General features: G+C 36.2%; 1 protein-coding gene across 7 annotated transcripts in view; it reads left to right on the forward strand.

Annotated features, from left to right (window-relative positions):
- Positions 1-9,529, forward strand: part of DGKD (diacylglycerol kinase delta) — an 82,336-nt gene extending 72,807 nt beyond the window's left edge. For 6 of the 7 annotated variants that reach the window (XM_088132533.1, XM_088132537.1, XM_088132535.1 and 3 more), the window contains 4 exons: positions 1,351-1,470; positions 1,735-1,849; positions 4,839-4,969; positions 6,483-9,529. In XM_088132533.1, the coding sequence (XP_087988659.1) occupies positions 1,351-1,470; positions 1,735-1,849; positions 4,839-4,969; positions 6,483-6,572 (456 nt within the window). In that variant the 3' untranslated portion in view covers positions 6,573-9,529. The remainder of the gene's footprint in view (positions 1-1,350; positions 1,471-1,734; positions 1,850-4,838; positions 4,970-6,482) is intronic. The other variant, XM_088132534.1, reaches the window with a different exon arrangement.
- Positions 9,530-13,830: the final 4,301 nt, after the last annotated feature.

Genomic DNA, 13,830 nt, shown 5'->3' on the forward strand with positions numbered 1-13,830 from the left:
TCAGTAAATAAAAATATATTTAGAAGATAGGATTAGTAACTTGTCTGAGTTTGTAATGAAATGAAACATGTAGGTAGCCCACATTAGTTATACTGCAACAATATCTGAAGAATTTGTGTAAGTGTGTATATAATTTAAGGTACATTATTCTGATGTTGGCTGTTTATTCTTTCTAAAGTTAATGGTTAAAAGATGTGTGAATGAGTACCTGTCTGATCTGTCCTTGAATCCTCTCTCTTGCTCTTCTCCTTGCTGCCATTATAAGTTCTGTATTCCATAAAAGATCACTAAACATTATAAAGTCCATTTTTGGCCTCTTTCATTGAAGTGTTTGCGCTTGGGACATAATTCCAGGAATTGTTCACAATTGAAAGTCAAACACAGACTCTGCCAATAGGCTGGGATCAGAAAGGAAGCAATGTGATGGTAACTAGAGACAGTATTTCTGGCATAAGGTCATATACCACTTTGTAAACATAGGATCTGTTTATAATTGGGCAGAGGCTTTAAGAATAGGTGATTGAGCAAGGCAGCAACATAATATACAGCTCTTCAATTGGGGCTTCCACAGGGAGCTGTTCTTTACTCTTCTTGACATTTTTATTGATGTCCTAGCTTTCAGATGTTTGAATTTCCAAACTGTGTACTAAATTGATCTTTGATACCTATTCAGATGTGTTAAGTGAATTCAGAAAAGGAGACTCAGCTATAGAGAATGATAATTTAATATTGATCTTCAAAAGATTAATTTTAAATTTTGCATTTGCAGAATCATCTTCTAAAATCAAATTTAAATAATTAAATAATTTAAGGTCTAACTTGTTACAAAGCTCATAATCCTATCTCTTGGATTTAATGAAATTAGTTAATTAGTAGATGCAAAGCAAAGAGCAAAAGGATTGCTATATTCTTGGACAATAACTCTATTGAGATTTATTTTTCACATCAAGTAGGCCTGAAGTGGGAATTGTACAGAGTAGTTATTTGTCCATAGGTTAAAAGTTTAAAGAGCAAAAGATAATGTGTGAAGCATGGTAATGGCTGTGGTACAAGCAAGGATGGTTTGTAAGGATAGGAAGGTATGAAGTATTGCATTGAATAGTGTTGGTGTAAGCCAGATTTAATATATTTTTCTTTTCTCACAAGAAACTTTATTACAGGCAAAGACCAGCTTTTCTTTCCTTATACCTTTGTTTCTTTGGCATATTGTTTCTATACCAGTATTGTCTGAACATTGGAGTAGAACGTTCAAGCAGCAACAGAAAAAATATGATATGGCAGTTCTGTTAGAGGCTAGACAAGTCTTTTACAACTCTTGATTGTTTCTCCCCATTTTCATATCTGATGTAGCAATTGGATCCTCCACAGAAGGAACAGCTCCAAGCCGCACTGACAGATATGGACTTTCATATAAGGAAACTAGCAGATATTCCATGGCTGTGGCAGCTCATGGAGCCCAGTGATGAAGAGGTAACATCTTAGAGGGAACATCCAGGGCCATGCCTATTGGCAGATGGTGTTCTTGGAGTATTTTAGGGGAACAGGAAGAATGGTTTTGGTATTTTCCTGTGTCAAACACCCCTGCAATGTAACTGAATTAAATTAAGATTAATTAAGTAATGATAGTGGTACATTTTATCAAAAGAGTCTATTCATAAACATTTCGGGGGGTTGGAAGGAGTCTTATATAAGTTAAAAGTCTACACAAAATATTATGGTTTCTCTTTTCTATAGAACCAGATGCTGGATTATTCTAAACGCAGCCGAAGTGGCAAATTTCGTCTGGTGAAATTTAAAAAAGAAAAAAACAATAAGAATAAGGAGACAAGCAGTAGCTTGGGATTGCCGGGTACCACCTGCCTTTGTATTTCCTCTTTGCCTTTCTTTATCTCTCTCTCTCTCTCTCTCTCCATCCATCCATTGGATTTAGGTGTCACTTCTACAAGAAACAGCACCTCTCTTCTGAGTCCCTAAATATTTCCTATTTATTGTTCTGTTGTGTTTCTCCTTCTCCTTTATGTTAACAGGCATTTTACTTTCCCATAGCAATATTTTTCCTATTGCAGATTAATGTATTTGCTGATTTCTCTTTTGTAGCTGTATCATACTATTAGACTGAATATTCTGAAATACAGAAACTGAGAACACACTGTAAATAGAACTTAGGACTTTGAAATACATTTTTGGATGGGCCAGAGAAATTTATTGGAAATTTTGAAGTTTTAAAAACTGAAGCGACTGTTGAACCCAAGCCTGCATAACTCCAAATCTCCTCCTGCTAATATTCCCAGATTTGGTTATTGATTTTCTCTCATTGATTCACTCCCAGGCTTTAATCAAGTCTCTTATTGTCTTGGGATTCTACATCATTATCAGTGCATCATGAGCTTTAATCTTCATTGGTTAGTATGACATTTAAAAAAAAAAATCCCTTTGAAATCAAAGTTGAAATGGAATCAGGGCAATCTTTTCCCAATTGTGTTAGTTGATTTGTTGGCCTATATCTCTTATTGTTCTGTGGAGCTAATGATATCATTTACCTTCACACTGGTTCTCTGGCATTTCAGTGTTCTCTCTTTTGCCTTTAGCTTTTTAGATTTCCTTATCCTCTCTCTTATTTAGAGGCTAGTAGAAAGACTGGATAGCTGAATATGTTTTTGTCCAGACTTTTTTCTCCATAAAACCCAAAAACATTGCCCATATACATATAAGATACTAATTTGCTTAGCAGATACAATGAATTTCTTGGTACAGATGCATGCAGTAAGACTTTGTTCACAGTGCTTGTGGTCTTGATATAAGGGACTAGAAAGAGCATCAATTCTTAGGTTTCCTCTGTTCATGGGCCATGACAATAAGGAATATTTACCAGTTGGACTTAGACCTTTATATCACAGTTTAATAAGATGAATTATGACTAAGCCTTTAACCATGATGTACAGCCTTTTATTTTTTTGTTAACAAATCTAAATGCAATGTAGAAGTCTAATAATTTCTTTTTTAATCCAAATTTATATACTATGTTTACTATAATGTGTCTATTTGAACATGGATTCTCCCTATCAGAGGCTATCTAGGGATGAGTCTCAGAGATTAAACTCAATAAGAACTGATTACCAAAATGTCCTATAGAAAAAGTCAACACCAAAGCAGCGTGTAGGTAACAAGATCTGGAACATAGTCTAGCAGAATTTTCACACAGCAAAGGAAGTTCAGATTGAACACAGTGTCAGGATTAGGGTCCTGTTGGAAGAGTTTTGTTCTCAAAGTCAACTGAGTGAATGTTCAGTTAAGTGACACCCAAGATAGTGCCTTTATAAGTTACAATTTAGTCTGTAAAAGTTGTAGCAGAAATGCAACTGTAGTGGTATAGAAGGTAAGGAATGAGCATGAGTAGTGAAGGTAAGGCATGAGCATGAGTAATGAAAAAATGTTTCTCCCAATCCTTGTTACTTTATTTTATTTATTAGTCACATTTATATAGCCGCCCATCTCACACAAAGCGACTCTGGGTGGCACACAACAATTAAATAAAACAGCAAATACATAAAAACAATGATTATAAAAAGATAAAAAGTAATTACTAAAATAAAAATCTTATCAAAAATTTTAAAATATACAAACCCCATAGAGAGAGCAGAATATCAATCATAACAGAGTCATCTAAAAATGTCTCCGGTTCCCAAAGACTCCTAGGCCTGATGACACAACCAAGTCTTGAAGAACTTCCTCAAGGGAAGGGAACAGCAGGGAAGGAACGAGCCTAACTTTAGGAGGGAGGATGTTCCACAAGGAGGGAGCCACGGCAGAGAAGGCCCGCCTGCTGGGACCCACCAAATGCAAGTCCCTGACCAATGGAACCCATAGCATACCTTCTTTGCCAGATCTAATTGGACAGGCTGATGTAATCAGGGAAAGGCGGTCCTTCAGATAACCTGGCCCCATGCCATGAAGTTCTTTAAAGGTCAAAACCAGCACCTTGAATTGAACCTGGAAGCAAACTGGCAGCCATTGCAGGTCATGAAGCAGTGGTGTAATACGTGCTCTTCTAGGAGCACACATAACTGCCCGCGGTGCCGCATTCTGTACCAGTTGAAGCTTCTGGATACTCTTCAAGGGCAACCCCATGTAGAGTGCATATCAGTAGTCCAATCTGGAGGTGACTAGGGCTTGAGTGACTGTGAGCAGAGCCTTCCAATCCAGGAAGGGGTGCAATTGGTACACCACACTTTACATTGTGGTATCTACTTTTTCCCACCTAATAGCGAACTTTATGCTTGTTAAAGCAGATCAGGAACGATCCTCTCTTCCTGGTAACACTATGCATAAAAGTTCTAGAGTATGGATATATTTCAGCTAAAAATTTAGAACTCACATTTTAAAACATGGAATTTTACACTGTGTCAAAGTTGTCCTGTTTTGGTGACAAAAATAATCTTAGATAGAAAATCCCCTACATTTTTCATTGATTTTTTTCCTGAACAAATTTTATAAATATAACTAGCCACTTCTCAGTATTGCAAACATCCAGTTTGCTTTTGAGTAAAAGCATGTGGCCCTGATTTGGCAGTTGGCAACTTGTTTCAACTATTGACAACTTGTTTCACTGATCTCAGGAAAAATATTGTCTAATTATCTAGCCTCCATTTAAGACAGTGTCTCTAACTTTTTAGCTTTCCCTTATTTTGGAATCAGCAAACTATTCTTTCTAAGATATTTTAGTACTGTTTTGCCTTTCACTTTTGTGCTACTTTGGTCTTTGCTGGTGATCATCTTTTTCACTACCTTTCCTCTGGGCTTTTGGGTACTCAACATTCCTGCTTTTCCATCTCTGACAGTTCACCTCTGGGGAACAGAGGAGGTTGCAGCCTGGCTTGAGCATCTCAGTCTCTGTGAGTATAAAGATATCTTCATCCGGCATGACGTCCGGGGCTCTGAGCTCCTGCATCTGGAACGGAGGGACCTCAAGGTACTTTCAGAAAGAACTCATCAAAATAGCCATTTGCATTTGCATGGCAGCCTCTGCTGACTATGCTTGGAGCTGGTCTGCATACTCTCCGTTCTAGGTGTCTTTAGACAGAGTAATTTTTATTTTTCAGTTAGAAGAGAAAAGATTCTTGGTTTAGAACCCACACCAAACCTTCTGAGGTTATAGAGCATACTTGAAATTCAGCACTATTGTATCTCCTAGAATCAACTGCCATTGTTTGAAAGATACTATTCCTGTATAATCCCTTCATAAGTATACATTTTTTATTAAATGGAACTCAGTAGCCATATTTTCATTATTGCTGTGAGGAAATATATGCCATTCCAGCCAGAATATAGTTTTAGGCTATATCTGCACTAGTGCAAGACAATTGAATATTGGTTCTATGGAGGACTCAACCCCACTTATAACAGGATTCAGGCAATATTCCATCACAACTGCCAATATGACTTTCATTCCACTTCTGGATGGATTCACAGTTTTGTGGGCAATGAATACCATCATAAAATAAATATTCTTGCAGACTTCCACTTCTTATTGCCATCAAGTAGTGGTAGCAAATATAACAGGAAGTCAAAACTAGATCCAAATGTGAGAAGTTGTGGGGAAGCTGGGAAAATAATAGGGGAGTAGACATAAACCACCAAGAGATAGAAAGTAAATCCATTGGCAGGTTATCTTATGAACAGCAGTTCAGTTCAGGTGGCAAGAAAGCTGGGTTCAAATCATTCAGAGAAACTCCCCCTTAATGAACTCATTATAAATGAGGATTGGAAACTTCTTTTGCAGTTTCCAAGATTTGTATTTATCCCAGGATTAGCATTAAATATACTTTACTGAAGTCTGTGTAGTTTTTCCTTGATCTTGACTAACTATGTGGGGCCTGACATTAACTAAACATAATATGCTAAGATTTATCTAGCATTGGGAAGGTATGATTCCTCTGAAAATAGAATATGAACATAGAAGTGTCTGGGGAGGACACTTATAAAACATGTGATTTTTATCTTGCTGAAATTGCATGTACTAACAGAGGTGAATATGTGTAGCTCAGGGTTGAACTGTGGAGTCCTTGGGGTTCTCTGAGCTTGGTTCTTTTCTTGCAAACATAATGAAACGTAACGAAATGTTTGCAAGAAAAGAACCAAGCTCAGAGAACCTCAAGGACTCCATGAAATTGGATGTTTTCATGGATCATTTATATGTAATACTTTTCATGTGTATCCCTTGATCACTTTTTGAATTAAGCTTTTTGTATTCCTAGTTTTGTTCCTGTGCAGTTTTCCTGGCTGGTAAATTTGTGTTTCTGAATTACTATCTAGTTCATATTCCATAATATATGTTGTTTTCTCCAGCTCTGTGGCTTTATCATTTGGTCTCTGAGATGCTTCTGCTTTTTTCTCATTTAATTTTTAAGAGGATTCAACTAATATATATTCTACAGTTGGCTAATGTTTTTCATGGTCAAAGCTTATTCTTATGTTTTTTTCAGGATCTCGGAGTGACCAAAGTGGGTCACATGAAGAGGATATTACATGGGATCAAGGAACTGAGCAAGAATATTCCTGTCACCGAAGCTTAGCTATTGTTTTTGGAGCCTGTTTCTACCATTCCCCTTGATTTCTGCACAGTTGAAAGCTGACAGGGCCTATATGCCCAGAACATTGTCCCTGTGGAACAGCCAAATAATATCAGTGTTCAGAGCTCATATCCAGCTTTTCATGGTGCTACCATTTTGATGTGGCATAGAGTGCAATCTACTCAAGTCACACCTTGCATTCAAAGTTGGTGTTACTTGGCTTCCTCAATCCCAATGTCCATACCTTTACTCAAACTTGGATACTCTTGATGCAAAGCATCCCCCTCTGATTCCCTTCAGCCAAGATCAGTAAACCAGCCTGTGGATCCACAACTTTTGAGGGAGAGTTAAGTCATTGAAATCAATGTTAAGGACTTTATGATCTGAGAATTGTGACAGATATTAAGAGTCATGGAAACACTTGTTTTTCAAGCATGCACAATTATAAAATTAGATATTGAGAAGGAAAAAAGGGCATTTGTAAGTCTACTACTTAGGAAAACTTTAAAAAATTAATTTACCGATTATATTATACAGTTAATACGTAGTCTTTGTAATAACTACCATAGGATTTAAATTAGGAAGAGATTCTTTTATCATGCATTTTACTGGCAGTCTTTCTTGGTGTCAGAAATGCATATAACTATTTGTCTAAATCTGCCTTGTTCTTTTCTGGTTCTGCAGTGTAATACTCATGGATGCTAATATTTTTGCTTAAAACATCAGTTCCTGGAGAAACATGGGAAGATCCCAGAAGTGCTCCAAGACAGCTGAATATGCTGATTCTTAATAATATTGTTGTTCAGTGCATATTCACCAGAAAGTTAATTCTCCAGATTTTTTTAAAATACTTGCTATGATTCTAATGAAAACATGTCACAAATAGCACTTTATCATTGGTGATAAACATATGGCAATCTCTTCCATTTCCTGGTGAACACCTCAGGGAGTAAAATCAACATATAATTTTAGAAAAAAAGATGCAGTAAAAAGGGATGAATTCTAAACTTTAACCATGGAAGAATTGTAGCACTAGCTATGTGTTTCTCTTAGAAATCGTGTGAAATCAGGGATGCTTGACTAAATTAATCTTATCCTGAAGAGAGTAACTTTCATCTACTCTTTTGAATCAGCCTTTAAAGTCATCACTCTTTAAAGATCTGCATTGGCAAAGAGTTCTGTCATAATCTGAGTTCTCATAAGAAATTAGCTTTTTAAACTTGTATTACAGTACACCTTTAACAAATCCCAGCGTATTAATAAGTAAGAATAATTGCTATCTTGGCCTCTTTTTTTGTTGACTTAGATACTTAAATTCCTTTCTGCAAAGTGGAAGTCCTGAATCCCAAATTTCATGAACAATAAGCTGCATCAGGCTGGCAAAATGTGTTATTGGGGTGTCTAGTAAGGTATCATTTATTTGAAAAAAAAAATTCCTTCTAAAGAAGTAAAGAAATGTTTAAAACTGCCATGATATACTATAGCTTTCATCTTGGCAATTTAAAGCTTTTACTTTTATTCTATTTTTTTTATTTTATAAAAAAGCATAAAGTGTTCTGTTTTGAGGGCAAATATACATTGTTGGATTCCTCGAGCTAATGTTTCTTGGCACTTCACTGAAATGTTACCTGGTAACATTTGTATTGGTCCATTAAATTTCAGAGGACATGTGTGGAATATAAGTAAAAGAATTTACCCCGGAAAGTGCCAATCTTTTGGAAATAAGAGATTGTATTTTAATAATATGCAACATGAACAAAAATTAAGATTTCAGTTGTGAATAAAATCCTCTGTACTCACCACCACCACCAATAAAAAATGTATTGATTAGTCATCTCATGATATCAAAAAACCATAAAACCAATACCGAAAAAAAACAGTAGGACATATTCATAATAAATCATCACCCATGCAGTCAGTCCCAATCTGTTCTAGATAGTTTATCCTCTTTGAAATGGCCTATGAAATAAAAATTGCAGTCTTGGTAGTGATATGCAGGTCCGTTCCCTGCAAGAAGTAAGACATTTTGTCCTGGGTGTCCCAATATTTTTTAGTTTTTAAATAAGAATCTAAGTAAACAGTCCTTTCTGCAAAATACAGTTTGCAATCAAAGCCCTGTACTCACCCACAGTTGTTCCAGAAAGTCCACAATGTTTAACAGCAAGATTTTAAGGACACAGCAAAAGCTGCAGATGAGAGAATTGTCCTGCCCCTAGTTCTATGTATCAAAGGTATTGACAAGGAGAGTTAACTGGATATAGTCAATTTGTTTTGTTTTGTTTTAATCTGGTTACTTTTTTGCTCCTGAAATACCACTTTTGCATTCACTCCAGATATTTGGCAACTACAGTAGTGTGCAGCACACTCCCAGGCCTGGTTACTTCAGAAATAAATCCTCTTCCCTAGGTGTGCATAGGATTGCAGCCAAGATTAAATCTAGTGAAATTATTCACACTTTTGGTCAATGGTTGCTCAAGAAGTACAAATCCCACTAGATTTTATATCTCTGATAGGAACTAAAAAGGCACTCATTGCTGGTTGTCCCTTGAAAACCTCTAACACCTATATTATTTTAAAATTATTTCTGAGTATTATTTAAAAGTGAATATAGTATGAGTGGTAAATTAAAGACTGTTTACACAAAACTTGTATCTTAACAGATATTTGTGATGTAAAAAGAAGAAAGTTGTTTTTATAAGTCATTTGATGTGTGTATTGTTAACCGTGATAACTGTTCTTCAGGGGAATTATAACTATTCCAGTGATCAGACAAAAGTGTAGGGAAGCATTTAAGTCCTGTACAGTCTTGGGAAGAAGGTATTGTGCCTTAAGAATATGACATGCTATTTATTATTTAATTTATACTGTCATTATCGTGAAAGCATCTCTTGTATGTACATATTTTGCAGGTGATTGTTGTAAATATAATGTTCTTGTATATAAAGAAAATCTGTTTCTGATCTTGCTGTAAAGAATTGATTTGTTGCTATAGTCATCAGAGAAACAGTATTTAATGTGCTTTGCCAGTATGAGAGAAATGCAAATGAATTAAGAGTCCTATAAGAACTATACAAGAATCCTAACGGTACAATTCAAAATAAATGGTGTGTATAATGCCCACCGATTTATGGGGAGTGGCAGGACTGGAGAGAAAAAAAAAATAACTGCCTGAAACCATTAAAGCTTAATAATTGTATTTAATGACATGCATAATTATAAACAAAGAACTTGGAAGCATTTCATTAGATATGTATCTGTTTCCATTTAAGAAGTTCAAGGCATGTTTATCCTTAAAATGCCACATAAAGTAGAGTAGCTTAAAGTTGGTAAATGTAATTTGCTTTATACTTGAGATAAAGAATGCACAGAGTATTTAAAAAATAGAACAAAAAACAAACTAAAATAAACAAAGTGTATGTTTGGTCTTAAGGATAATAGTAAAGATCCATATTCAATTTTTGTATCCACAGTCAAGGGGTAGTTTATTAGGGGGAAAAAATGTCAATATAGCTAATCATGTTCATTGTTGTTCATAGCCAAGTTATGGCGAATTTCACTGTTAAAATCGGGATTTTAATTCAGATCAGTGGCATGATTTTCTGTGTCTGACGAAGTTGCAGCTTTTCACACATTTTCTTAAGCAGCAGTTCTCAGTACTTTTTTTCCAATGGAGAAAGTGGTCTTTTACTCTTCTTTTTCAGATTCCACATTTCAAATTAGAAGAGGAAAAATATTTCAAGAAATCCTGAATTGGATACTTTAGAGTATCACATCTTGGATTTTGGATTACACACTCCCAGCCATCCTAGCAACCATACTTTGTTTAGAGATACAAAAGAGCCTTATTGAATGTTCTCCACTCTAAAAGCTCAGAGAGAGAAAAAAGCTGTACTACAATGTTGTATTCCCATCCTTAATCCTTATAATACAGTATATGAGATCATCACAAGTGGTTTTTCTAAGTCTCCAACTCCAAGTGCCTGATGAATAAAACCTGGCTTCTCTCCATGCTTGTGACTAAAAATAATTAAGATACATTGTTGATAACATCAAGACTTGTGAGGTATACCTCCCCAAATACTTATCTGCATTGAGATTCATGTTCACCTGCTGTAGCTATTCAGCTTCTTTTTTTTTTTTAGTTCTGCTACGGACTGAATCATACATAATGTAATTTGTTCATTTTGAGTGTAGTATGATATATAATCTAAACAGAAACCACCACTTTATGGGTTATTATTACATGCTAAGCCATAATTTAACAAACTGTGGCTTAGCATGTTTGGATTTATGCAACTTGAGCCAAAACCAAACCATTTGGTCTATTATGTGGGAAATAAACTAATAAAAAAGCTCCTATTCTTACAATGATGCTACTTTCTAGCTCATAGTGGGAAAGTAGTCACATAATCAAACTTGGATGTCTGAATGTTGCAAGGTACCCATCACTGCATCATTTAGACTAGCACAATCACATTCTTGATTTCATAATATATCTGGAAAAAGAGAAAATAGCCCAAAGTGCTGAGCTTATGATCATTAGTTGTTGTTTCATGAATTCCAGTTCATATTTTTGAACTTCCTGAGAGACTTAACAGGACATGGTTCCTGGGGCCCAGGGTATCTAATAATGTCATCTGCTTTCAGGATTCTGATATTTTCACCTGGGTAAGCCAACGTACTACACTTTAATGTTCATTTGAGTTTGTCCTTTCATCATATAATGGCTGACACAAATTGTTCATTGGTTAAGGATCAGTGATATAATCTAGCAAGGGATCCTGGTCCCTCACATAACTAAGGCTTTCATTCCAGCCAGAAAAGACAGTCTAAGGCATTGGATTGTAGATTCTTGATTCTGAAAAGAAAGCCTGTTGATTTTATTTCAGTGGATTGCATCAAATATTCTCCTTATTTCTGTGTTTAAAACAAAAAGGATATTTCTGGGAAAATCCTGGTGGTAAATGTGCATCTCATAAGCAGTGAAAACAGGACTTACTCAGTGTTCAATTTCTCTGGAAGGCTATACTTGTTGATAGGCATTTTTGTAATATGTATTTGGGTGATTTACAGCATTGTCTACTGGATTCCTGCCCCAACACACTGCTAGAAAAGAGTAGCCTTATGCAGACACCACAATCTCTTGTCTGCATCTTCATTTAGTTCTAGCTTAGACTGAATAAAAGTTAGGCTAGCTTACTCTCCTTGGCCTCTTGTCATAAAAACATGAATCATCATCTATTCAGATAATTTTAAGGACATGTGGGGCAAGATCTAGCCAAATGAGCTATTAAAATAGAATCACAACTATCAACTGCCTTTCTGCCTCAGCATTTACAGTAAGAGTTGTATTTACAGAAATATTTTGTTATTAAAGATTTTGACTTACTGCCTTGATGGCACCTAATCAGTCAAGCACATCAATGGATTTTCTCCATGATGGCCTATATCTAACCTTGTCCTTGAGGTCCTCCAATGGCACACTCATTACCACTGTACAGGGAGTCCCCAGGTTAAGAATGCCAGAGTTACAGACCCATAGTTAGGAACAGATTCTGTTGTAGCAAAATCTGAGTTAAATACACAGTGATTCAAGTTAAATATAGAATGGTTTGAATTCATTACACAATACTACTTATACAGTGTTATACAATAATACTGTTCCGTTTTACGTACAGATTCAACTTAAGGACAGACCTTGGGAACAGAACTCGTTCTTAAACTCAGGACTACCTGTATTATACATTACAAACCAGAAAGTGACCTGCAACAGTAATTTGTAAATACTGTAATTCTTTTCCCAAGTCTCCTTATAATTTTCTTATACTGCTGGCTACCATTTGCTTTTCATAACCACAGAACCATTGTTTTCTTACCTTTACATGATCTCAGGCTGGAATTATTAATTAAAATAATTGCATCACAGTAAGAGATGGCAACATCACAACACTATGCACCAAATCTGATTGGGTGGGCTGTTATTCAAATTAAGGCCAGGGCTTTCTGAATTACTCATGTAAGTGGTTCTACTCAGCCAGGGAGGGGCAAGAATTCTTGAAAAAAGGAATGTTTGAAAGGAAGGATGGACACTTTGGATATATTGCTTACGAGGCAGTAATAGCAATAATAGGGGTGAATTACCAGACAAGTACTGGATGGAAAAAGAGACAAAAAACACAGAGAACTTGGCATCATGGGTATATTACTGATACCAGCAACCACACCACTAATTGGAGACCATGAAGAGAGAAAAGAATACCATGGAACCACTAAGAAAGCCTTTAACAGTAATCAAATGCCATGGCAACCCTGTCCCACTGGAAATATTGAGTAAGAGATCTTGACAACAGGGAGATATGGGTCAGACAAATGTGGCAAAGTATTTTGAAAGCAACAGAGGGCTAAGAGGAATGAGGACAAAATCTGTTAAGTAGCCTTTCCCAAACTAGTGCCTTCTAGATCAGTATTTCTCAACCTCAGCAACTTTAAGATGTGTGGACTTCCAGAATTCCCTAGCCAGCCCTATGAAGCAGTCTTCATACAGTATTAAACTGTACTTCTATAAGCAAGCCACACCTATATTTTATCATTTCTCTAATGACACTATGTACATCTCCAGCCTTAGCATTTGTTAACTTTTGAACAGAATTTACAACTTCCTTTTCATCATTTTTTTCCCTCTTGGACACTACTCATTACTCAGCAGCCCCATGGCAACATAAAGCCACAAAGAAGACTGAAGGGATGCAGACATGGTATGACCTTCTCAGAGTCTCCCCCAGTCATCTTGGTCCCAAGCCTTGGGAGGTGGGTGGGGTAAGGAAGAGCCTGACTAGTTCCACTGTCTTACATTGATAACTTGCTGGAATAGATGGGGTAGCTGGGTATATTTTCATACTGGACTTGTCCAAAGGGTACTTGCAGTTGTCGTTGAAAGAGACCAGGAGGAGTCAGCCTTCATCTCATACCATGGGTTTGAATTTAACATGCCCCCATTTGGTCTTTGGGTTGCTCTTGCAACTTTCCAAAAATTGGTCAATGAGTTGTCCACAGGTTTAAATGAGTTTGACAAGACGTAGATGATAAGTCTATCTTCTTAACCACATGGGAGCAGCACCATGAACACATGGAATAGATATTCCATTCTAGGGCCACAGGGAGACTGGACTAACCGTAAAGGACAAGAAATGTCAAATTGGCTTGAATCATGTAGCTTACTTGTTTAAAGTCACAAAAGTAAAAAAAAAGTGCTAATGCGAAT

Source organism: Python bivittatus, unplaced genomic scaffold, assembly GCF_059951505.1.
Source record: "Python bivittatus isolate LINGU-HERP-01145 unplaced genomic scaffold, Pbiv_v1 ctg000980_np1212, whole genome shotgun sequence".
In the NCBI taxonomy this organism is placed as follows: Eukaryota; Metazoa; Chordata; class Lepidosauria; order Squamata; family Pythonidae; genus Python; species Python bivittatus.